Source organism: Phragmites australis, chromosome 21 (assembly GCF_958298935.1).
Source record: "Phragmites australis chromosome 21, lpPhrAust1.1, whole genome shotgun sequence".
Classification (NCBI taxonomy): domain Eukaryota; kingdom Viridiplantae; phylum Streptophyta; class Magnoliopsida; order Poales; family Poaceae; genus Phragmites; species Phragmites australis.
In genome coordinates, this window is record NC_084941.1 from 5,822,047 (window position 1) to 5,848,300 (window position 26,254).

At 43.2% G+C, this 26,254-nt stretch overlaps 1 protein-coding gene and 1 non-coding gene across 2 annotated transcripts; both read left to right on the plus strand.

Annotated features, from left to right (window-relative positions):
- Positions 1 to 4,897: 4,897 nt before the first annotated feature.
- On the plus strand, positions 4,898 to 5,036 carry LOC133904178 (small nucleolar RNA Z247). Its single transcript, XR_009907413.1, has one exon. It is a non-coding gene; the product is annotated as a small nucleolar RNA Z247 (small nucleolar RNA).
- Positions 5,037 to 22,303: 17,267 nt separating this feature from the next.
- LOC133903920 (small ribosomal subunit protein eS17x-like) lies at positions 22,304 to 23,040 on the plus strand. The gene has a single exon (XM_062345407.1). It carries the CDS (start codon positions 22,383 to 22,385, stop codon positions 22,809 to 22,811), a length of 429 nt encoding a protein of 142 aa, XP_062201391.1. The 5' UTR covers positions 22,304 to 22,382; the 3' UTR covers positions 22,812 to 23,040.
- Positions 23,041 to 26,254: the final 3,214 nt, after the last annotated feature.

Below are 26,254 nucleotides of genomic sequence, written 5' to 3' on the forward strand. Positions count from 1 at the left end.
TCAAAGGATTAAAAAACTTTTTCACTGGCCTCATCTGAAACCACAAATCCATAACTGGATCAATGAGTGTCCAATCTGCCAAGTATCCAAGGTTGAACATGTGCAGGTACCTGGTCTTCTTGAACCCCTACCTATTCCTGATATGGCTTGGTCACATGTTTCCATGGACTTTATTGAGGGATTACCCAAATCCAAAGGAAGAGATGTCATTCTTGTAGTAGTTGACAGATTGACAAAATATGATCATTTCATTGCACTCTCACATCCAAATACAGTCCATGATGTTGCACAATTATTCCTTGATAATATCTTGAGGTTACATGGCTTGCTGGCAGTAATAATAACAGATAGAGATAGAATATTCACAAGCACATTATGGCAAGATCTCTTCAAAACTCTCAAGGTTTCATTGCACATGAGTATAGCATACCATCCTCAAACCGATGGATAGACCGAAAGAGTTAATCAGTGCATTGAAAATTATCTTCGATGTATGACCTTTAAAGAACCAAACAAGTGGTACACCTGGCTTCCATTAGCTGAGTATTGGTATAACACTACTTACGATACTAGCATCAAGATGACTCCATTCCAAACTTTGTATGGCTACAATCCTCCTCTGGTTTGGGCATTTTCAGTTCCTGGTAATATCATAGAGAAAGCAAGAGCAACCATGATGAAAAAGAGGACATTCTAAAGCAACTCCAAGGCCAACATGAAGCAGGCACAAGAAAGAATGAAGTTCTATGCTGATAGGAACAGATCTATTTGAAGTCAGAGATATGGTATATCTTAAAATGCAACCATATAGAGAAAATGCTCTAGGATTAAAGAAATCCCTCAAACTTGCTTCCAAGTTCTATGGTCCCTTTAGAATATTGGACAAAGTGGGAAAGGTGGCTTACAGACTACTAATCCTTGAACATGCAACAATTCATCCTGTTTTTCATGTCAGCCAGCTCAAGAAGCATCTGGGTCCAAGGGCTGTTCCTCTTCCACATCTCCCTCTCATTGATGCTGATGGCAGAATCAAGACTGAACCTGTTGCGTTGCTGGACAGATGCATGATTCCAAGGAACAATGAACCGGTGGTCCAATGGTTAATTCAGTGGCTAAACTTGGCACCAGAAGATGCAACTTGGGAAGATGCATCATTCATTAAACATGCATTCCCTGGGTTCTACTCCTTGAGGACAAGGAGTAGCTGAAGGGGGGGGGGTAATGTCAGGTTCAGACCAGGCGGCAAGAAGAAGAAGAAGCTGTTGGAACACATCAACAGTCCTGATGTTTTGATATCGATTCACTGAAGATCAGACGCTTCATATTGTTTGGCAAATAGCATTAGAGTTCCCATTTCAGCTAATACTGTTACTGTCCGGCAAATGGTGATTTGGCGCCTAAGTGCGTCTGTAATCATGATTAGCAACTTAATGACTGTACTGGGGTATAAAACCCGTAACTAATCGAGAAAGGGGCATCACCCAGTTGCCATATTCGTTTTGTTCATCTTAGAGTAGAACTAGCAGTAGATATTTTCATCTTCTCTTCTCCAGTTCTTCCTTTGTTCTTCCTCATTTCCCTTCGATTTTGTTAGTTCTGATCCAATCATTTGGTCTGAACCTGACATGTTCGGGCCTCTCCTCCAATCCTCCCGTTCATGAACCCAAAGACACATCGAAAGGCGAGAACGCCATGGGAGAAGAGACCCTCGTGGCCATGCCGCTCGTGCCCCACCACCGCCACCACACTCGCCTCGACACGCTCCACTAGAGGCGGACCCGGCATTATAGGAGTGGGGGTACGGCCCCACTCATTTTTGTTGGTTTAATAGATTGTAGATATTTTTTTATTGTAACTCCAGCGTTATTGTAGTTAGCAGCCCTGTTCGATTTGTGGGCTGGGTCCTGTGCTCCCCACCTCGTCCCGCTGAAGGTGTCGCCGAGCCGCCAGAGTGCGTCCCGAGTTCGGAGACGTCGCCCGGGGTCGCCGGTGTGGCAGGCGCCGACGAGGAGGAAGATTTGTACTACACGTGCAAGATGTTGCAGGGCGTGGTGCTACGGCGGCACCTACCGCAGCTGGAGGCGCCGCCGGGGCTGGACATGGCGCTCTCTACACCCACGCAGCACGGGCACGGCTACGCGGAGGAGGGAAAGCAGAAGCCCATGGAGCGATCTGCTTCTGCGAACTCTGCGGCCGCCGCCGACCTGGACGTTGCGTCCACTGGGTGGTTCTTCTGCGACAGCCGCGACGTGCTCTCCTCGGCCATCACCCGCCGCATCTCGTCGCTCAAGGAAGCCTCGCCGCCGACTCCTGCGGTCGACACCTACGGCGTGCAGGAGATCTACCTGCCCAACGTGAAGGTCACCGTCTGCCTCAAGGACGCGATCGCTGCCGATGCTGCCGAAGATGACGCCACCCTCGGATGCGGCGGAGATGACAGCTACTCCTTCTCGGGCAGCCACATCAAGGGCTGGGTTAGCTTGTTCTCCTGCTCGGGCTGCCGTGACTGCGCCGCCGTGCGTGCCTTCTTCTGGCAGTCTGTTCTGCCAATCTGCCCTACGTCGAGGTCAACCTCGACATCTTCCCGGAGCACGAGGCCGACCTCGCGTCCCGCGCGGGTGTTGACGCTAATCCACTTGATTAGCACCTCTCTCTTACTTGCTTTCTCGGTAGTCCTCCCTCACCAGGATACACAAAAACGCAGAAACAAAGAAAGGGAGAGACACACACAAGGGACTACCCAGGAACTACATTTTCCTTGCTTCTCTCTGGTGGATGCATGCACACTCTGAACTCTCGGTTGAATCACACACCACACGAGATGTTTTGGTGCTGCAAGTCACACCGTTTCCTGAGGCTTTTCATTACTTAAATAGAGAAGCAAATGAACACATGATTAGATGACCGATTGAGGCCGAAAACTAAGCACGCCACGATCCTATTTTGCCACGCCATCCCACGACTAGCGATCGTGCTGCACTAGCCAATGACATGCAAAATACTAATCACACAACTAATAGCCACGACGGGCGAGTCTCACACACGCGCACCTCTCCCTGCATGCACAACGTGCAGGTAGCCAGGACCTATTCTCCTACCAAGAAATCACTTCGTGGCCTTTGACCAATTCACACGATAATGACAAGATTATTCCTAACATTCAACTCTCTAATGTTGTCATGTACACTTACCAATGCAGATAAGCCACACCTTGCCGTACGTAGTGGCTTCTTCTTGCACCTTCATTTATGCACGCTGCTCATAGCGCCGTCACCTCGTCGCGACCTCATGCCGTCGTCTTCATCTCCTAGCAGCTCCATGCTGCTGTATTCATCTAGTGGCTTCACACCACCGTCTTCAAGTCACGTGCAGTGGCTTCTCCTTGCAGAACCGCAGCGCCGTCTTCTTCTCCTAGCAGCCTCGCGCCGTCATCGCCTTGCGGCCTCACACCACAGTTGTTGTCGACCTCGCGCTGACTCATCTTGTAGCAGCTTCGTACTGCCCTTGTTGTTGGCATCACACCAACCCAGCGACCACGCCACTGTCATTGTCAGCTTCACGCTGACCCTTCCTTGCAGTGGCTTTGCACCGCCATCACCAGCTTCACTCCAACTCCTTGCAGTAGCATCACGCCGCCATCTCCATGAATACGGCTTCACACCGCTTTTCATGGCCAGCTCAAGCGCTCAAGCACCGCAGCCTCTCGCTGCTAGCCTCGATGTCGCCATGTCATTGTTGTTGCCGATCTCCGACGACATCCTCCAAGATATCCAGGCTCTAATACCAATTGTTGACGCTAATCCACTTGCTTTCTCGGTAGTCCTCCCTCACTAGCACCTCTCTCTTACTTGCTTTCTCGGTAGTCCTCCCTCACTAGGATACACAAAAACGCGAAAACAAAGAAAGGGAGAGACACACACAAGGGACTATCCAGGAACTACATTTTCCTTGCTTCTCTCTGGTGGATGCACGCACACTCTGAACTCTCGGTTGAATCACAGTGGGTGCCGCGGCCCGCGTTCCCCAGATCTTCCTCAATGAGAAGCTACTGGGCGGGCTTGTCGTGCTCAACTCCCAGCGCAACAGCGGTGAGTTCGAGCGGCGCGTGCGCGACCTCGCCGGTAGGCGGTGCCCCGACTTGGTGCCGCGGGTGCCCGTGTACGGGTTGTTAGAGATAAGAATAGAAGTAGGAGGATAAGTTTAGGAAGTTGTGATCATGTGTAATCAGTTAGATAAGCTTTCATCTTTCTTATTTCCAAAGTTGAAATCCCTGATTGTAAGGCCACGCCAGGGGCTATTCCTGGTTTATATTAACACGTAACTGCGGCCTCTACGGAGGTGTGAGGCTTGACCAATTCAGGTTCTTCTTCATGGTACCAGAGCCTCTCCTCCACCAAAATTGCATCTAGCAAACATGGCGAGCTCTTCCAATGCCGCCGTGAATCCTCTGGCCGGCCATGTTGTCGCAGAGAAACTGAACAAGGGGAACTATCTCCTCTGGAAGGCACAAGTTCTTCCTCCTGTCCGTGGCGCTCGGTTGGAAGGATATCTGACCGGCGCAAGCAAGGCTCCAAATGCTGAAATCAGCTCATCTGAGAAAGATGGCAAGACCATCGTGCAACCAAATCCAACCTATGAGGCATGGATTGCTGCAGATCAACAAGTTCTCGGGTACATCCTGTCTTCTCTTTCAAAGGAAGTACTAACTCAAGTTGTCAATTTATCAACTGCTGCAGAAGTGTGGAAGGCGATCGAGAACATGTTCTCGACACAAAGCCGCGCTTGTTCCATCAACACGCGCATCGCTCTTGCCACCACCCGCAAGGGTAACCTGACGGTGGCAGAATATATCGGCAAGATAAAGGCTCTTGCTGATGAGATTGCTTCGTCTGGCAAGGCTCTAGACGATGAAGAGATGAACGCCTACATCATCGCTGGCCTCGACGCCGACTTTGAGCCAGTGGTGTCCTCCATAGTTGGGAGATCACATCCTGTTCCTGTCTCAGAAGTTTACGCACAACTTCTGAGCTTTGAGAACCGGATGAAGCTGCGACAAGAAGGGGCGAACTCGTCAGCCAACATCGCCAGGCGCGGTGGCCGCGGCGGCGGTGGTTTTGGACGCGGCGGCGGCGGCTTCAACTTCAATCGAGGTGGCAGGACTGCCGCAGATGGCCGTGGTCGTGGTCGCGGCAGAGGCCGTGGTCGCAACAACACTGGAGGCTTCGGCGGCCGCGGCAACGTCAACAACAAACGCCCTATCTGCCAACTTTGTGGAAGAACAGGTCACACTGTTTTTGATTGTTGGTACAGGTTTGACGAAGAGTTCGTTCCAACCGAGAGAAGTGCTGCTGCCATCTCCAACTCGTACGGGATCGACACAAACTGGTACATGGATACCAGTGCAACTGATCACATCACCGGCGAGATAGAGAAGTTGACGGTTCATGACAAATATAACGGCAAGGATCAAGTCCACACGGCAAGTGGATCAGGTATGGATATTGATCATATTGGCCATTCAATTGTTCATACCCCTAGTAATCACAAGTTGTTCCTCAAAAATATTCTGCATGTTCCAAAGGCTAAAAAGAATCTTGTTTCAGTTCATCGTTTTCTTTATGATAATCATGCCTTCTTAGAAGTTCACCCGTTCTATTTTTTGATAAAGGATCGGGTCACGAAGAACACGCTTCTTAAAGGGTGGTGTCGCCATGGCCTTTATCCCCTTCCTTCATCATCCAGAGAGGTCTATGGAGTCACAAAACCTACTGTCATTAGGTGGCATAATCGCCTAGGATATCCATCCCTACCAGTTGTTCATCGAGTCATTAGCAAGAATAATTTGCCTTGTTCAGCAGAGTCTATTGAAGAGTCAGTCTGTGATGCTTGTCAAAAGGCCAAGAGCCATCAACTGCCTTATGTTAGGTCTACAAGTGTGTCCAAGTTTCCTTTAGAATTAATTTATTCAGATGTGTGGGGTCCTGCACCTGACTCTGTTGGGGGCAAAAAATACTATGTGAGTTTTATAGATGATTTCAGTAAGTTTACATGGATTTATTTGCTGAAATACAAGTCTGAAGTTTTTGCCAAATTTCATGAGTTTCAAAGTCTTGTTGAGAGACTCTTCAGTCGCAAAATTATTGCTATGCAATCTGATTGGGGTGGTGAGTATGAGAAGTTAAATTCCTTTTTTACTAAAGTAGGAATCACTCACCATGTCTCATGCCTTCACACACATCAACAAAATGGCTCTGCTGAACGCAAACATCGTCATATTGTGGAAGTTGGTCTTTCTTTACTAGCCCAAGCATCTATGCCCCTAAAGTTTTGGGATGAGGCTTTTTTGGCTGCCACTTATCTCATAAATAGAACACCCAGTAAAGTCATCAACTTTGCTACACCCTTAGAACGTTTGTTCAAAGAAAAACCCAACTATTCATCCCTTCGAATTTTTGGATGTGCATGTTGGCCTCATCTTCGTCCATATAATTCTCGCAAACTCCAGTTTAAATCCCAACAGTGCACTTTCCTTGGCTATAGCAATCTCCACAAAGGATTTAAATGCCTTGATATCCATTCTGGAAGGGTGTATATTTCACGTGATGTTATTTTTGATGAAAGCGTGTTTCCCTTCTCTCAATTGCATTCCAATGCTGGCGCTCGATTACGATCGGAAATACTTCTTCTTCCACCAATCTTGCTAAATCCTACTACTAGGGGTGAACATGATGGTCAATTGATTAATGATCCTAACAGCACTGATATTTGTCCTGAGAATGATGCTGCAGCACAAGCTTCAAGTGCATGTGACAGTGGTGCAGCCGACCAGGGAGCAGAGATTGCCTCGTTTGCTCCAGAGTCAGTGCTCGCCGGCGCGCTAGATGCAGCGCCCACGGCGTTTGGTGATGATCAACCAGATGGCGCCATGCCTCTCTCTGCCTCCGGTGCTGCTGTTCCCGGCGGGTCCCACGACAACTCGCTGGTTGCTGCCACGGGGGACAACGACACAGCAGCAACAACAGCCGATGTCAACGACACTGCAGCAACAACAACTGATGTGACGGCAACCTCTGCACCTGCACCTGACGATGTCGCTCCTGCAGTGCACCCATTGCGACCATCGACACGTTCTCAGAGTGGTATACGACGTGACAAGGTCTACACCGATGGTACAATATGGTATGGAAAACGTGGTTTCTTTTCCTGTATAGGTGAATCACAAATCAATGAGCCTCAAAGCCTTGATGAAGCCCTGTCCAATCCAAATTGGAAGACTGCCATGGACGCAGAGTATCAGGCTCTTATGGACAACAAGACTTGGCACTTGGTTCCACCACATAAAGGTACAAATGTTATAGATTGCAAATGGGTTTACAAAGTCAAAACAAAATCTGATGGTAGCTTGGACAGATATAAAGCACGCCTAGTTGCAAAAGGTTTTAAACAACGATATGGCATAGACTATGAGGACACGTTTAGTCCTGTAGTCAAAGCTGCTACCATTAGAATTGTTTTGTCTATTGCTGTATCCAGGGGTTGGAGTCTACGACAACTAGATGTGCAGAACGCGTTCCTTCATGGTGTTCTGGAGGAGGATGTTTACATGAGACAGCCGCCAGGATATGAAGTAAAGTCTACACCACACTATATTTGTTAGTTGGATAAAGCTCTCTATGGATTAAAACAGGCACCTAGAGCATGGTACTCTAGGCTGTATGCAAAGTTATGTGAACTTGGGTTCAAGGCTTCTAAAGCTGATACATCCCTCTTCTTCTATAATCAAGGAGATGTTACTGTCTTTGTTCTTATATATGTTGATGATATAATAGTTGCTAGCTCAACACACAATGCTACTATAGCTTTACTTCGTAATTTGAAAGAGGACTTTGCTCTAAAAGATCTTGGAGAATTGCATTATTTTCTTGGCATAGAGGTTAACAAAGTTCGGGAAGGAATCCTGTTGACACAAGAAAAGTATGCTACAGATGTCTTGAGGAGAGTTGGAATGCTACAATGTAAACCAGTAAGTACTCCATTATCAGCCTCAGAGAAATTGTCAGCACATGAAGGATCTTTTTTAGGACCTCATGATGCAACTCAGTATAGAAGTATAGTTGGAGCTTTACAATATTTGACCTTGACTAGACCAGATATTGCCTTTTCTGTAAACAAAGTGTGTCAATTCTTACATGCACCTACGACAGTTCATTGGACAGCTGTTAAGAGGATACTGAGATACATAAGGTTCACAACAAAGCTTGGTCTTAGAATTGGCAAATCTATGTCAAACACTGTGAGTGCCTTTTCAAATGCAGATTGGGCAGGATGTGTGGATGATAGAAGGTCTACAGGAGGCTTGGCAGTATACTTGGGTGCAAACCTAGTGTCATGGAGTGCACGAAAACAAGCCACTGTCTCAAGGTCTAGTACAGAGGCAGAATACAAAGCAGTTGCTAATACTACAGCCGAGGTAATGTGGGTTCAAACTCTCCTAGAAGAGCTTGGTATACAGATTCCAAAGACTGCACAGTTGTGGTGTGATAATATTGGAGCTACATACTTATCAGTTAATCCCGTGTTTCATGCTAGAACCAAACACATAGAGGTTGATTATCATTTTGTCAGAGAAAGAGTAGCTAGAAAGCAATTAGAGATTAAATTCATAAGTTCAGGAGATCAGATTGCTGATGGATTTACTAAACCCTTGTCAGTTCGGCAGCTAGAAGTTTTTAAACGCAATCTCAACTTAGATAAGTTGTGATTGAAGGGGGCTGTTAGAGATAAGAATAGAAGTAGGAGGATAAGTTTAGGAAGTTGTGATCATGTGTAATCAGTTAGATAAGCTTTCCTCTTTCTTGTTTCCAAAGTTGAAATCCCTGATTGTAAGGCCACGCCAGGGGCTATTCCTGGTTTATATTAACATGTAACTGCGGCCTCTACGGAGGTGTGATGCTTGACCAATTCAGGTTCTTCTTCACAGGTTCGACGAGGCTGGCAAGGAGGAGGAGGAGGCCATGGTGGGCATCGTGAGGGTGCTCCGGCACCGACTGCCGATCCAGGACATGTTCGTCAGGGTGAAGCTCGTCAAGAACTGCTTCTCCGGCGCCGACATGGTCGACGGCATCGTGAACCATTTGGAGTGCAGCAGGAAGAAGGTGAGCCGTACTAGATTGCCACCGCTTCTTCGTTGACATTTTACTCTTCGGGTGCTTCGCTGCTTGATCTTTTTTTATGCCCAACAGATTTTTTTTAATTTTATCTTCATCTATTTTGTAATAGCGCTCGTATATTGAGCTAGTTAAACCTCTTTTATACTTTTCTTTTTCTTCTACTCTTTAATATATTTGACAGTTCTCTTACCGTCCTTTTGAAAAAAAAAGTGGCGGTGTTTTTTTAAGTTGGTTCGTCAAACCTATCACAATTGTGCTCTTAATTCAGGTTTGAGATCGGCTATGTTGCTACAACATTGACGGAGTTCATGCATGAATAGTTATTCTGGACAAATTCAAAGGCCTGGTTGGAAATAGTTTAAATCTGTACGGGTAGTGTCATTTGTTGCTGTTAATGAGCAAGTTTAAAGGCCTGGTTGGAAACACACTTGAGCAAGTTTTACGTTGTAGTACTACATGCATCGAGTACATTTACCATCTTTTTAAGGTGAGCAAATGGTAATTTGTCATCACTGCCGACCAAAATTTAACGATTTGGCTTAGACCATAGCTGCCGTCACGGCAAGGATCGATCACGCAAGTGTCGTTGCACGAGTAGAAACATCATACTAATATCATTCCCTTAAGAGGGGGTGTTGGACTTCAAAAGGAAAGGAAAAGAAAAAAAAAAGAAAAACCAAAGCCAAGGGGGTGCAAAATGTTCGATCGAATAAACCAAATGATGCGTTGCACCCACGAGCTGATTCTAGCGACAGCGAGGGGCCCGGCCGCAAACTCGCCCTAGGATCACGTGCGCCGGGCGTGTGGGCGGAACGTTGCGTGCTGCCGTGCCGAACCGGTCCGCGGGTCCCCCCGCCCCGCTCGGCCTGGCTCCCCCGCGCCGCAAGGCCCGCGACGGGTGGGCACAGACGGAACGGAGCGTGACATCTACATGGCACGATGACCGGTCGGCGGTTCGGTTGGTTAAATGCAGCAGGGCCCACACACGAGACCGGTCCGTCTGTCCATCGCGTCCGCGCCCCGCGCGTACGCCTTGACGGTCCCTGCCATCTGGGTCCCAATCGACGTAGGTCTTGACGACCGGTGAGCCACGAACCAATCGACGTGGAGGGCTACGTGTGCGTGGCGAGGCGCAAGTGGGCCCTGGTTCAGTACCTATCATGCCGTCTGATCCCGTTGGGCGATTTTGACTCTGGATTAAAAAAAAAACTGAACTGGCCGTGCTTGCGTGAACGACATTACTAGTACAGCTAGATGTTGTGCCGCTAGCGATTAAAATTTTATCAAAATTTTGGTAAAATTTTATAAATTTTTAAAGAGAACGAAATATTTAATTTTAAAAAAATTCACTGACATATGGGACCACAGAGCAGAGAAAAATAATAATAAAAACTTTGGTAAAATTTTGTGAATTTTGATCTTTTCACCAATAAAAAAATTGCAAACTGAAATTAAAATCCGTAGTGCCTACCACGTAGCTCCACTATGTACCAAAATGCCTTTAAGGAGATTGTAACAATTATATTTAGAACATATATGTGATTTTGATGATTAATTATTTTCTCCGTCTTTCAATACTTATCACTTTTGATCATTTCATTTGTTTTCAAATACTTGTCACTTTAGACGTAGTTGTTGAAACCGAACTCAGATCTCGACTTCGATCAAGCACAGGCACAGCTCGAACGCGATGAACATAAAGAACACGAACACACACACAACGAGAGATGAAGAGTGGTATATGCGCTCCCAAATGTTGCAGCCTTTTCTTGGAGTTTTTCATTGCCTTTTATACAGACGAAAGATTGATCCTGGAGCGTGCGGCCCGCTTCTTGCGCCATGCCGTCCAACGCCCACTTCTACCGCCACACCGCGCACCAGCAACATCGTGCCTGCGCCGTGCGTGCCGCGGCATGCATAGACTCGGCCATGACGTGAACTCAGCACGCCTCAGGCCTCTAACTAACTCTAACTAACCAACATACGAAAACGTAGAACAGGTGACACGAGGTTGAAGATGCACAGTAAAATCAGGATGTGATTTTATGCAGCGATAATGAGAAACAAGATTTATTCTAACAATAGTTTTCAATTTTATCAATACAAAATATCTCTTACCCACCTATTTACGGTAGGTTCTAGAATATTTGGGTTAGTTTCTAAGAGCATTTTTTTTCATTTCCCATTTAAAATTGGTACTACCCTTGGTATGCCTTGGTATGCGTGTTTGGTCAAAAATGACAAATATTGAAAAACGGAGGGAGTACGACATAGTTAATGAGACTAACATATTTGTCAAGTACATGTTTTAGTAGGTCTTATAAATGCAATATATGAAAAAATCACCGAAGCTGAAACGAAGTTTAATCAAATTGAAGAAGTCATAGAGAAAATGTACACGCCGAAAGGTCTGGTGCAAAGCAGATTGTACATACCAGAACATTTTAGCTCATGGCAACTGTACACGCTGGAAGATCTGGTGCATGAAGCCAATACACGGCGGAGTGTTTTTGATAATGGGGAGAAAAGTTGAAGCACGCTAGATGGTTCGATAATATGGATTTGAATACGCCGGGGTATTTCTTGCAGAGAAGGTTGCAAGTGTTGAAGAGTGAAGATTAACATGTCGGATGGTCCGATGTACTGATGATATACGCGCCAGAGTATTTTGTGCAAAGAAGAAAGTGGCTCGGCTAGCAGAAGCAGTGTGCATGTCAGATGGTCCGGTGATAGAACTGATGAACACGCCGAAACATCTGGTGTTCACAGATGATTTGAGTGGGGTTCCAACGGCTAGTTTTTGAAGAATGTTTGGTCCGATGAGTACAATATTGTTTACACCAGATCATCCGACGTATACAGTAAAGCAGAGCGGTTGAGGCAATAGCTAGTCTGTGGGGTTGAGGCTATAAATACCACTCTACTCGATCATTTTAAGGTGCTGGAGTTCAGAAGAAACTCGTATATAATAGTAAAGACATCCAAGCTAGAAAAGTGCTAAAAATGATTATCCAAGTCATTTAAGTACATGATTAGGAACTGATTAGTGCTAATAGGTCTAGAGAATGTTGTTGATATCTAGAGAGTGGATCAAGAAGTGATCCTAAAGTGTACCAAGTGGTACGTCGGCAACTTGGAGTCTTTGTTACTTGCTGGCACCGTGAGCCGTGGTGACTCATGCTTGTTGACCCTCCAACTTGGCGTGGAGTGACGGTAAGAAGCTTGTATAGGGATGCAAAGACTTTTGCATTAGTAGCTCAAACTCCAAAGTGAAGACGATGGCAAGTGACCCGAAAATAGGCTTGCTGTGAGCCTTGCCTGTGTGGTTTAGTGGTTCAAGAGTTGTGACTAGAAGAGTCTTGATGACCGAGAGCATATCCTTGCTGGAGCTCTAACGTGGACCAGAGGTGGCATTCATGTTATCAATACTACGAGAAAAAAATCATTTGTGCCGAGTTTGCTATCTCTACCTTATTTACGTTTTCACACTTACATATTTGTAATTTACCTTCCTAGAGTAGGTTGCAAACCTTTTGAACGGTAGAGTACACACACTAGATAAATCTAAAGCACATTTAGATAAAAATTGATATAGGTTTATCTTGTGAAATTTTTAGAGTCAAATAGTTTTAATGTCATAATTCATCCCCCCTCTTATGACATCATCGATCACTTACAAGTGGTATTAGAGCCTTGTACTCTTGATATGGTTTAATCGTCTCGAGTTGCGACATTCGGGGTTGGGATAGATACCCATAGCACTCTATACTTCGACGGCACTAATTTTCCCTGATGAAAAATTCTAATGACTTATTATTTGAAAGACAAAGGTTTAGATGTTTGGAGAGTCACCGAGGAGGGAATGAGGCCATGTCTCACAAACAAGGAGTGACAATACGATGCATTGACAAAGAGTATCATTTTATCATCTTTAAATGTTGATGTATTCAATCGTGTTTATTCTCTCACTAATGCATATGATATTTGGACTTGTCTCATTGAAATACATGAAGGTACAAAGGATATATGCAATAAAAAATTTCATATGCTAGCCTCTAAGCTCAATAGTATCAAACAACTTATCCATGAAAGTACTAATGATATGTACTCACGTTTGAATATTCTTGTCAATGAAATTAATTGGCTAGGTTTGACACCAATTGAAGATGATGAAGTGGTAAAAAAATACTTCAAGCTCTTCTTCTAAAGTACAAGTTAATAGTCTTCATCATCTACAAGAGTAACATCAAGAAGATGACTCTAAGCCAATCAATCGGTAAGATCACCGCGCATGAAATGACAATAAACATAGAGGTGGAAGCTTCTTCCTCATCCGATATTAAGAATCTTACTCTTACAAGTAAGCAAGCTCTATGTCCACACATGAAAGAGAAGATAAGGATATAAGATCAAGAGTCAAGTTCAAGTGATGAAGATGATAGAGATGAAGATGAAGAGAGCTATAAAGATGATAAGTAAAATACCTCAAGTGATGAAGAGATGAATTCCAAGGTCGCCAAACTCATCTTACAATTGGAGAAGAACATGAAGAGAATCAGCGCCAAGATTGATTACCCAATCTCCATTGAACACATGATCAACACAATTGATCATATCAAGAAGGAGAAGAAGACAAAGATTAAGAAGAGAGAGACAAGAGGAAGAGACAAAATATTTACAAGCATAGGAAGATGGATAAATGAAGATGAAGATTCAAACGATAATAGCCTCACCATCCACTCCTCCAAGAGAAACTCTTTTTCGAGGTCATCATCACGTAAGTCATCATCTCTCAAGTGTCTTATGGCTAAAGGTTAAAAAAATGATGTAAGTGATGATGAATTTGATGATGATTCTCCCTACTAAGAAGAATGTCTTGAATTGATCGATGAGCAACAAAAGACCTTAAAGAAATGGGCTAAAGAACTTAAGAAAATTAATGCTCTTAATGATATTCATACCACATTTTTTCAATTATAAATAATTATTGAGCAAATTTGAATTGCTAAACAAGAGCATGAAGAGCTTAAGGTAAAACTTAAGTGTATTGAATCTCTACCTAAGGTCACTTTGAAGCAATCTACCTCTCTATTAAATTTCATCTTAAGGTAGATGCTTCCACTTCTTGCGATGATTTGAATGATTTATCTAGCTCACCCCTTTGCAATGAGATATGCGTTGAGAATATTTTTGTAGAACCATCTAATGAACTCATTGCACAAGCTAATGATAAGCTCAAGCAAGAAATGAAGAATCTCAAGAAAGACTTGGCAAGATTAAAGGGCAAAGAACATGTCCAAGCGTGAATAATCTTAAGAAGGCAACAAGTCCTTCCAATACAAATAAACTAAGGAGACCAAGAAGAAGAACATGACGAAGAACCTCTCCAACAAGACCTCCAGCTTCTACACTAAAAGCAACTACAAGATCTAGATAAAGAGCAACCACTACAAGCTCAAGAAGAAGAACAATAACAAGATGATTGCATATATGATTGGGAGAAAGGACCGAGGGTGGAACCAGCCTAATTGAGTGCCTAAGGAAGTCATCATCAATATGAAAGAGCCCCGATCGGTTTGAGTTCTAAAAAAGACTTGAAGTCTATGGGTGGACTCTGGGATTTGGAGACTTGGCTCACAAGATGGGTGGAAATTCAAGCAAAGAAGTCAAGTGTATGTGTTTGGGCGTGTTGATGAAGATCAGGATCATCATATATCTAACTCCTCATCCAAAGGTAAAAATAGTAATGATGCTAGATGCAAAATCTTTTAAATTGATGTATATTTCTATTTTATCTAGGATTACATATGCTTATTTCTATTGCCATACCCAGTGTAGATTCATCTTATGTTAGGTTGCTTGTGCTTCTTTCTAACCCATGAGTAACCTACATAGTTTATTAATTGTAGCCTCTTGATATGGCACTAGTTTTACAATTAGTATATTTTATGTGCCATGAATCAACCGATAAGGTACCTCCTATTGTTATTAATAACAAATGCATTTCTCTCACAAGTATTCAACACTTTTATACACACACTTAGATGGAGCATAGTCTATGGGTTGTGATTTTGGGACTAATATGCATTTCAAATTGTATCTTTTGTAGTCTCATGTAGTAATCTACACGTCCTCAGAGTATAAAATGCTTATTTATCAATTGATATCATTGTCAATTCATTTATTCATTTAAGTTACCTCCATATATAATATGAATTAAGCTTCCTATCTATACAAATTATCTAGTTGTGCATATGTTTCTATCTTATCACATGTATACACACATATAAGGGGAGTTTATATCATATTATATGAGTTTCATGAATTGTGATCCATGTGTTTTATTTTAATTGATATCATATCCTTGAATTAAACACCTTCAATTGGTATTAGTTTATTGGATCATGGTTCATAAAGCTCTCTCGTATGTGCTCTAATATTTTTTTCTTGAGTTCAACATGTATTTATAGCCCCTTTTGAAGATTATTGATAAAGTGGAGGAATTTTGATAACCAAAGCAAGTGCAAGATGTCATGCCTAGTGGAGAATAAGCAATAAAGCAAGATATCTAAGGATGCTAATGTTGACAAAGGGGATGAGCTTTTGCATAAATCAAGAGAGATAGTGGTGATGGAAAAAGGGGAGCCACAGTAAAAAAGGGACAAAGTGAATATAAAGTAAAGATCAGAACAAATGTTAGTTTCGTCACAATTGGTATCACTTATTGTTCTTACCATACATCCAAGCAAAGTGGTAGGGCATTGTTCATTATTTTGTGTTATTTACTTGTGATACTATCTATTTGCTACTTAATTTGGTTGTGTCATCATCAATCACCAAAAAGAGTGAGATTGCAGCAAACATACTCTAGTGGGGATTATAGCAACTATATTTAGGACATGTATGTGATTTTGGTGATTAGTGACAACATAGTCAATGAGACTAAGATATTTATCAAGTATATGTTTAAGTAGATCTCATGGATAAAATACATAAAGAAGTTACCAAAATCGGGGCGAAGTTTGATCAAATTGGAGAAATCCTAGAGAAAATGTACACGTCAGAAGGTCCGACGCAGAGGAGATTGTACACGCCGGAGCATTTTCGCACTTGTCATTGTCCCAACTATATATGCAACCATCTTGTCATTATCCTTCTTGAGTTTGTAGTTGTTACTTTTAGTCTTGATCTTGTAGTTGAGCTTGGTGTAGAGGTTGAAAGTCTTATTAGAGAGATTCATCATCATCATCTTCTATTAGTCTTCTTCTTGATTTGCTTGTATTCAAAATACTTGTTGCTTTCTTCATGAAACTTGAAGCATGTTATGGTGGATCTCTCTGTAAGCTTGTTTATGTTTACTCTCTCTACCTTATTTATATTTTCGCACTTACATACTTAAAATTTACCATCCTAAAGTAGGTTACAAATCGTTTAAATGGTAGAGTAACACAGTATATAAACCTAAGCATATTTAGGTAAAAAGTAATATAGAGTTATCTTATAAAACTTTTAAAACTGAATAGTTTTAAATATCTTAATTCACCCCCTGTTAAAATATTACCGATCCCTTACACACTATTCACATGGTCACTACCAAAACGATGCTGGCTCTACGCAACCTTCGTGTGCACTACAACTTCTGATTGGTCTGCAGCTACAAGATTTGGTTCCCAGCACAAATCTTCTTCGCCAACCTGACCTAAGTTTTGAATAAGCATGAACAATGTTCTAAGACCATGAGTAAGAACATAGTGACAAAGCTAGAGCGAAATAGAGAGGTACAACCTATAAGATTAAGTTGAGTGGGTACAGTAGTTTACACCGAAGAGGTGGGTTAAGAGTAAAATTCTGTGACTTAGCTGTAATTTCTATTTTTTTTTGGGATGCATTCGCACCCCTTCACTTCCAAATAGCTTTGACCATGTAGGAACATACTGAAATATATATTTATATTAAAGATTTAAAATTGTTGAAGAAACTTGAACCTTGATGAGGTTTGTTCTTAGTGGGGTGAACCGAAAGCAGAGGCTAAGGTCATCGACTTGTTGGTGCTTAAGCACTGACCCAACTATTGATCGAGCGGGTTTCCTTAAGCCATTTCTAATAGATAATTTAAAAAATTATTCTTTATAAAACTATTACAGTATCATTTAATACTATTACAATACTCTACTTTTTCATCTCTAGTAGCTACTATATTTTCTATTTTCATTACTTTCCATTTTTCTTCAGATCCACATTCATCTTCTATTCACTCCACTGCACAGTGATGGGAGCTCTCTCGCCTCATGCATTTTTGCCCATCCCTCTCTTCTCCCAGTTTCTGTGTAGCAGTCAATGCGGGTGCTGCTGAAGCTTGACATGGGATGGAAGGAGGAAGCAAAATCGGATCGGCTTTTGCCAATGCTGCTGGAGTTGCTCTTAGGGTATGTTTGATTCGGTTTTTTTGGCTTATGTAGCCCAACTATAAGCTGGTTTTTGGAAAGCTAAAATATTGGTTTCTGAGAAAATAAACTAAAAGCTAAAAACTAGTTGAGATGTGCTTTTTCAGCTTTTGTTATACTGATAAACTAAAAATTTATTATAAAAGGCAATAGCAAAAAACCATCAGCCAAAAACCAAAAGACAGAAAAACCAAAAGATAAAAGTCTCATCCTAACCAAACAGACAACTTATCTTATGCAGTTTGTCTTTCGTTTCTTTTTATTGTTATAGTTTCTAATGGAACACCCGTTCGAAAATTAAGGATATACACAAATCTGGGGCAAACACTTCTTTTTTGCGTATACTGACCCATTTATCTGTACATGTAATATTCCCTCGCTGAATATGAATTTAGGGTCAGATCATCCACTGTTCTTTACACCCATGTGGTAGCATTAAGTAACAACTGTCAACTGACGGCCAAGCAACTATTTATTTGTAGGCTGTGGATATCGGCAAGGAACTCGCAAGAAAGCATTTCATCCACCTGTCTTCAGGTCAGCGAACTACCAAGGTTTTGTTTGATTGAGCGCTACATCCTAGCTCTAACTCAGATTTGAAGTTTATGAGCTAAAATAAAATAGACCAAACAGTATTTTTAGTTTAAAATGGAAACAAGTTTGACTTACAAAAATATATCCGGTGTATTTACAACTTCAGCTTCATAAATCCTTAGAACTACAGATACCTACGAATGGAGCTAAAACTTTGCCAACCCTAAGCTCGCGCGGCTCTTGCAATGCCATCTAGCTCACGGGTGCCCTTCTGTGCTGAGAGAACGACTTCGACCTGGAGAGCCGGGCCGTGCACCTCACCAGGATCATCAAATGGTGAGCTATCTTCTATGCCTCTCTTGTGACTTCCAAAAGAGTTCGAGGCCATGATCGGCGTTGCATTTTTCAGGTACAGCGCTGATTTCGGGCAGGACGGGGACATCCTCCGGTGGATCCTCAACTACCTCGACCCGACCAAGGCCGGGCTCCTGACGCATCTCCTAAACGACGGCGGCCCGATCAACATCTCCTACACGAACTACGACTGGTCCTCGAACGTCTGAGAAGGATCCTGTGCATACGGCAGTGGCACCTCGAGCGGCGCCACTATGCTTTCAGAGTTGCAGCCTTACATCTTTGATTGGTCGGCAAACGCCCTTTCGTTCAAAAAACGAAAAAAACAAAAGATTGGCAAATGTCCAGTGGGACGAGTCATTGAGCATAGAGGTCGCGTCGCATTTTTGGCAACGAGGAGCTGCATGCATTTTGGTAACCAAGTGGCGCAGAACCTTTGCAGCTTGATATGTGATTCAGTATTGTGGCAGAGACATAGTCTCTCTTCTCAGAAGCGAGTCTCCCACTGCTATTTGTGATGCCGATGAAGTTTTGACAATTCCGCACTTGCGCATTGCCTGTGTATATGTTTTCTCGTGGCGTAAGCCCAACTGAACAAAGATTGTTGTTTGGTCACACTACAGCGATCTATTTTGCTAGACCATATATATATACTCCCTTCGATTAAAAAATACATATCTTTTTTATAACATATAGTCTCTGATACATAGTCTTGACCATTATTTTTTATTAGAATATATTTATAAAATCTATTGAATTTAGGATATTATGAAAGCATTTTTCAAGATAAATATACACATATGATTTTAAAATTTTCAAACTAAATATTTTGAAATATATTGTTAGCTAAAGTTTTAAAAGTTTATAAAGTTGAATAGCAAGATTGATCTGAATTTCAAATATAGAAACATATGTTTAACCATCTAATCATGGTGAAATTTTGGCTATCTGTACTATTTATATAGGTTATGCGTTACAAAAAGAGCGGAATGCCGGAGCGTTCTTAAACACTTACAGACCTGACCACTGAGAAATTTCAGCTTGATGGTTCCTTTTCTCATCGAAAAATGTCAACCTGATTATCTTTCTTCTTCTTTTTTTTTTAAGGGGGAAAAGATTATATTAAAAAGACAGCACAGTACAGAGGAGAGACAAACAAGGTCCTCTTCGCATTCGTCCTCCACTCCAGAGCCCTCCACCGGATGGACGCACGGTCCACCCGCAGCCGAGCAAGCACGAAGCCCAGGTTGACCACAGCAGGGAACACTCCCCGTTCTTCTCCTCCCGGCGTTGACGAAGAAAGCGCAATATCCAGTACCTTAGGGCCACGCTTGAGCACATCTTCCCGGTGAACGAACAAAGGCACCTTCGGCGCCCAATCCAAGAGAGGAAGACGACCACCAGCACCTCTTGCCCCAATGAAGATGGAGGCCCAGAACAAGAATCAACGTCGTCGGACCGCGCGCCAAAACGACTGACAGAACAACACACTGCAGCAAAGGGGATGAAGAACATCCCCCAAACGCAAACAACGGACAAACTCCCTCAAACTTCACCGGAGAAGACATTGTCGCCATCACCATTGCCGGAGAAGCCGAGGAGCAAAAACCCAACTGACAAACTCACCAATACATACCCGTCTAGGTTGTCATCGGAGTGCACGTCGACAACGACGAACCCACCATGAATGACCTTAACGACCAAAAACTAGGCCAGCGCAACGGAAGACACCATCCGAAATACTAAACGCTACCCTATCAAAGTACATCTACTTTTATTAAACTACCTAACGTTTATCCGCCCGTTTCCCTCCCCTCCAAGGCTTGGGAGCCCGTAGGAGGAAGGAGACCGGCTAGATTGATGCTGAAAACGCGAAATCACCTTGAGCTCGCCTTAGGAAACGACTCGAGTGGATAGGGCGGAGTTGTGTGTTTCCGAGTTCATTGAAAGAGGGATTATCATTTTTCTTCTGAAGAGGCCAATCTGATGATCGGGAGAAGGAAATAGACGAACTCTTGTTAGACAGGCTCTATACCCGGAGCCTTTTTTATTTTTATATTTTTTGTATTAAATATTTAAATAAATAGATTTCTGATGGCAAGATTTACAAAAAATAGGCGTCTACCCTTTCAGAGGCCGGTAAGGAGGTCATGGTGGCATGGCCACCCCTTACCACCCTCTCAGAGGGCGGATAGGGCCTAACCGCCTTCCGAGAGGGCGGGTAGGCTTACCGCCCTATGAGAGGGCGGGTAGCCCCTGCCCGCCCACTGAAAGGGTGGGTAGTCTTGGTGAAATTTATTTTTTAATTTAACGTTTGTATAGCTCAATTTGAAATAAAGTGCATATTCATTCGGTGAAAAATGTCAGTTGTTGATATTTTGGGAATTTTGGATCAAAACGGCCAAAAAGTGGCCAAAATGGCATCACAGAGTAGTTACTTTTTGGAAATTGTGGATCGTTGTAAATTTGTTTATGTATTTGATGTAAAATTATATCAGTAATTTTTTAGTGACGTATTGTTGGAAGGATACAAAATCTAATTTTTTGACCTGCTAAAATCCAAAAAGTTCTACACCGCTAGGATCATAACTTATTTGACCTTCACCATAATATATCTGAAAATATAATTTGTCTGATATCCCTGAAAACATCCAAAAATATATCCAATGTTAATACTGAAAAACTATATTTTTGATTATCAAAACTCTAACAAAATTACCGACACCGATGATCACCTAACAATATATTTATTTAATATTGTCCCTAAGCAAACTAACCAAATTGAACTAATTAACCCTCAGTCTATTTAATAAAGTTTCTAATTAGCTATAATTATTACTTACGTCATTATTCTGTAAAATCTAGATATTTGAAACTACTATACTCTAAATACTACTGTACATCTGATGGCTATCCTATCATGTCGTAATTAATATTTACAATATACTATAAAATATAATATATCCTATATTTCTAAACCTAAGTCGTATCTAATATAACTACTGTTATACCGCTAAACCCTAGATCTAATGTTACTTTAATTACTAATAAAAATATAAGTATAAAAAATTACCGAAAAGTGAGATCCAAAATCCGCAGGTCAAAATCTATAGGGTTTAGCCGCGTTGCCTCCCTTTGCTCTCCTCTCATCTTCTCTTCTCTTCTCACCTCTTCCTTTCTTTTTTCTAAGATTAAAATGAGATTTTTCCTTGAATTTTAGCCTTTATATAGGGGTGGAGGGCGGGCGGAGATGGCCCCTAACCATCAAAAAAACACTAAAAGGGCTGAACCGTTCTCTTAAAGGACGGTAAGGGTGGCAGGCGCGAGGGAAGTCCCTACCCGCCCTCTGAGAGAGCGGTTATGGCGACGAGCTCCGGGATGAGCCCCACCCACTCTTTGAGAGAGCGGTAAAGGGTGGCGATACCACCGTAGCATCCTTACCACCCTCTAAGGGTGATAGACGTCTATTTCTCCAAATCTTTTCATCAAAAATCTATTTATTTAAATATTTAATAGAAAAAACATAAAAATAAAAAAACTCCGATACCCGTTTCGGCTCAATTAATGAATAATGGGCTCAAATTGGAGTGAAAAATCTTCTACTCGATGAACAGTTCGACCCAAATATTCCTGACGCGCACAACAAGCGAGGCCCAACAGCCGCCTGATCCATATCTGTCCGCCCATCTCGAACGAACGGCTGAGATCGCCACCCTACCGCAAAACCCTAGCCCCCACTCGGCCGCCTCCTTATAAGTAGCTCCCCTCTATCTTCCGCCCAAAGCCCTGCCGTAATCCTCACGCCGCCGCCGCCACCGCAAACCATCGCCTAGTCGCCTTCGCCGTCGCCGTCGCCGTCGCCGGAGAAGAGGATTCAGCCATGGGTCGCGTCCGCACCAAGACCGTGAAGAAGACCTCCAGGCAGGTGATCGAGAAATACTACTCGCGGATGACGCTGGACTTCCACACCAACAAGAAGGTGCTGGAGGAGGTGTCGATCCTCCCCTCCAAGAGGCTCCGCAACAAGGTGGCCGGCTTCACAACCCACCTGATGCGCCGCATCCAGCGCGGCCCCGTCCGCGGCATTTCCCTCAAGCTGCAGGAGGAGGAGCGCGAGCGCCGCATGGACTTCGTCCCGGAGAAGTCGGCGCTCGAGGTCGACGAGATCCGCGTCGACAAGGAGACCATGGAGATGCTCGCCGCGCTCGGCATGGCCGACCTCCCAGGCGTCGAGCGCCAGGCCGAGGTCAGCTCCGCCCCAGCCTTCGGCCGCCCGCAGTACGGTGGCCCCCGCCGCGACCGCGTCTAGGTCGTCCGCCCTTTGTTACCTCCTGATCGCATCGCCTACTCGTAGTTGTGCTACTATGTTAAGTTGTTTTAGGTCTGTGGTTACTTCTGTGGCAATTAAGCTATGAACTTAGCCTGTGATGCTTTAAATTCTATAGTGTTTTGATCTGCGTATGATGGACATGAGATTTATATTCTCGCACCCATGAAATGTTAAAGTGATTTGAAATATTACTGTTTGATTCTGCAAAGTATTGTGCTTCCTGGTTGCTTGTGTGCTTTAGTTGTTGTTTTCATATGCTGTTTTTTAATAGGTTTTGTGTGTCCTTTAGAAAATATTTGGATTGTTATGTTTTGAGATCCAGAAGCACATTTCGTTGTCTCTGTCAATTTGGTCCATTTGTGACCTGACTTGAGGAGATTTAGTCAATTTGTAATAGAGTTTGCTATATAATTCGATTCTTTCAACATGGTCTGTATAGTTATTCCACTAAACTTCTACTTTGGTAGGCATTGTAGAACATTCTATTGTGTGTTGGATTGACTGTGTTGCTGCCTTGGGTTCTATATCATGTTCTGTCAACACCATTGTTTGCTGGTTGCCTTGCATGTTAAACCTGCTATTTTCAGCAAAAATTTTTTTGCAAGCTTTGTTTTGGAGCATATTTTTAGTTCTTATGTCGTTCATCAAAGAATGTCACTTTATCAGGTGTGGAAGTAACAATTTGCCAGTACAACCCAAAAGTGCTCAGGATACTGTTATCTTGTTATGATTCTGAATTCGTTGCTGTTGCTTTAGGAAGGTGTTGTTTTGTCTGTCTTGTTCATATCGATTAACTTGCATTGGTTGGTTTTCTTTCATCAGTGAAATTCCATGTCATGTAGGACAGGCTGTTGATTAGTAGTCGCTGTTTTTGTAATTATATGGGATTTGTGACATGTTGGCTGGATTAGTTTTCCAAGATATTAATTGGTGCATATAGATTTAATGGCTATTGCTATTGGTCTATATAGACTATATGGGATTTGTGACATGGTTTTAATCGCCAGATTGTAATTTTTGGTGTTGGTACGGGAATTGTAGCTGTTGCTAGATGTATATAAGGCTATTTTGTTGTGACTTCGAAGTAACTTGGTTGTCTTGAACCCTGCTTGCCTAGTGCGGAACTCCCTTCCTGTGAAACTGTTTAAGACAATTTCCTAAGCAGTGCTTGTAGGATACTGCTTAGTTGTGTGCCATTTATTATTGCGAGGTTAGAGAAATTGACTTGATTAAATTGTGTAGTTGATCTGTTCTGGATGAATTGTTCTCTGTGGGATCCTACGACATCCACAGGTATGTATCCACCATTCCACCTGTTGGGTGATCATGTGAGCTTATGCTTTAGGAACTTGTTGCAGGTCTGATGACTTGTGGTTATAGAATGGATGCAAATTCATTGTTTGTTTTGGTCCTTGAAACTCGAAGGAATAGGTGTTGCCTGCTTTGTTTTTCTCTTTGGTTCTCGCCATAAATCTAGCACCAACCATATAAGCTAGATAGCATATCAAGCAAGCTGTATGGATTGTGGACAGACCGGCCATAAAACGAAATTTCTTTTGTTTAGCTGAATAATGCAGAAGCATATGGTTTTAGAGTTCTGGAGCCGTTAAATTTGGATTAAAATTGAGATTGTGCCTTCCCATTTATCGTCCTGGAATTGCCACTCACCTTCGATTATTTGCCACTTAGTTCAAAATATTGTGTTTTAGGCCCTCCTTTAGGAATGAGCGATGGATTGTCAGGTTGTTTGCTAGGTCACACGGAGGTTTTAGGTTGATTAGAGTATCTTCATTTGCTCTTGGTGTTTGTGTTGTGTGCTGATAAAAGATCGGTTAAACTAAATTGTGTTTGCTTTTCAGAACTTGCTTTTATTGGATGCTATGAATTTGTGGCATCGCCCAAGTGTTCCCACAAGCCATTGTTAGTTGGTTTGTGTTTAGTTTGTTGCTGACATCGTCTCATCGCATGTAGTGCATTTTTATTTGCGCTATTGCCTTCCTAGTAAACATATGGTATTATTGACAACTGCGGTGGTTAAGGTGACCTCCGATCCTGTGTTGTTATGCAGCCATTGTACAACGGTTTAATTGGCGGTGTAGGCTGCTTGTTTGTGGCTAGAAAGAAGAGACTGGATGTTAGATCGTGTGGAGCCTACTTTCATGGAATAGTGAGGATCTTGCCACTCAATTCGAACGCCTCTACCAAAACGCCTCTAAATTCGCTCAGTAGAACTTGGGCGAAGGCTGCATATGGTAGAATAGCTGGCGATGAGACGAGAAAGCCTTCCAAACTGATGGTTTGATTTCCATATGGTCGAGTAGTGGACCTTAACTTGGGCGTGAGTTTTCAGACGTAATTTTTGTTCAGTGATGCTGGTCCGTTGAGGGAAATGTACTAACTAGAGCAATGTGTATGGTTTCACACGTTTTTAAAAGCAAAAAACTCGTCAGGAGCTGCTCATTGAGAAATACGGACTAGTACAATTTGCTTCACATCGGTGATCTGTCTCGGAAACTTTTTTTTGAAACATTCGACAGGTGCCAGTGCGGCAGTGCCACACCTAAACATCTACTGCAGACTGCAACGACTAAGGATGAAAGCAGAAAAGGTAATTTTTGGCTAACCGGGGCTTGTTTTTGAAATTTTCGAACCAAAGCAGCCCGGAAACGATTTTCTCGAACGGTAAAATTTGACAGAAATGATACAAAAACGGTTTTGGGTCTTTCCGATTGTTTCTGAGCTTTTCCATATTGGGCCTAAAATTTTTGCCGATATTTATCCATTTTGTCACTCTTGTCGTGGTCAGTCCATCGAAGTTCGCCCAGATGTTTTTGAGTGAAGACGGCCGGCCCAAATGCTCTTCAGTCTTCCAGACCCTAGTTCGATGACGCAGCTCCAGTCGTCGCGAGCCTACAGTGGTACGCGGTCTCTCCTCGGCCTTGGTGTCTCCGTGGCTCCGCCCAGGCGCTCACGGTCGCCTACCCCCTTGGCCTCGTGTGCCATCATTCTGACACACTGCCTCTTGATGCGTGCGTCATTATTCCCCCACGGCCGCTTTGACTCGCCGTTGCTTCTCGACGCGCCGTCGGCTCCAACTCACTAGCGCCTCCCGACATGCCGCCGCCTTCCGATGCGGATGCCGACCCGCGAGGATGGCACTGGGTGGAGAAGCCCCATCTCGAGGAATCATGGAACAACCCACGCCTCGCGACTTGCTCATCATTCCGAATGCCTCAGCCACGAGCAATGCAGGTAAACTGAGCCCGAGCATCTCTTCTACTTGGATTGATGGGTTTACACTTTAGAAGTACTGGTTGATGTATGCAAACTTGCAAAGTAATTGATGCATAGCTTCAGATTTATGTGAATTAGGAAAGATCCATGTGAGGATGCATGAATTAAGGAAGAACTATGTGAGGATG

Coding starts and splice junctions, on each gene's coding strand:
- LOC133903920 (XM_062345407.1), top strand. CDS start 22,383: ATGGGTCGCGTCCGCACCAAGACCGTGAAGAAGACCTCCAGGCAGGTG.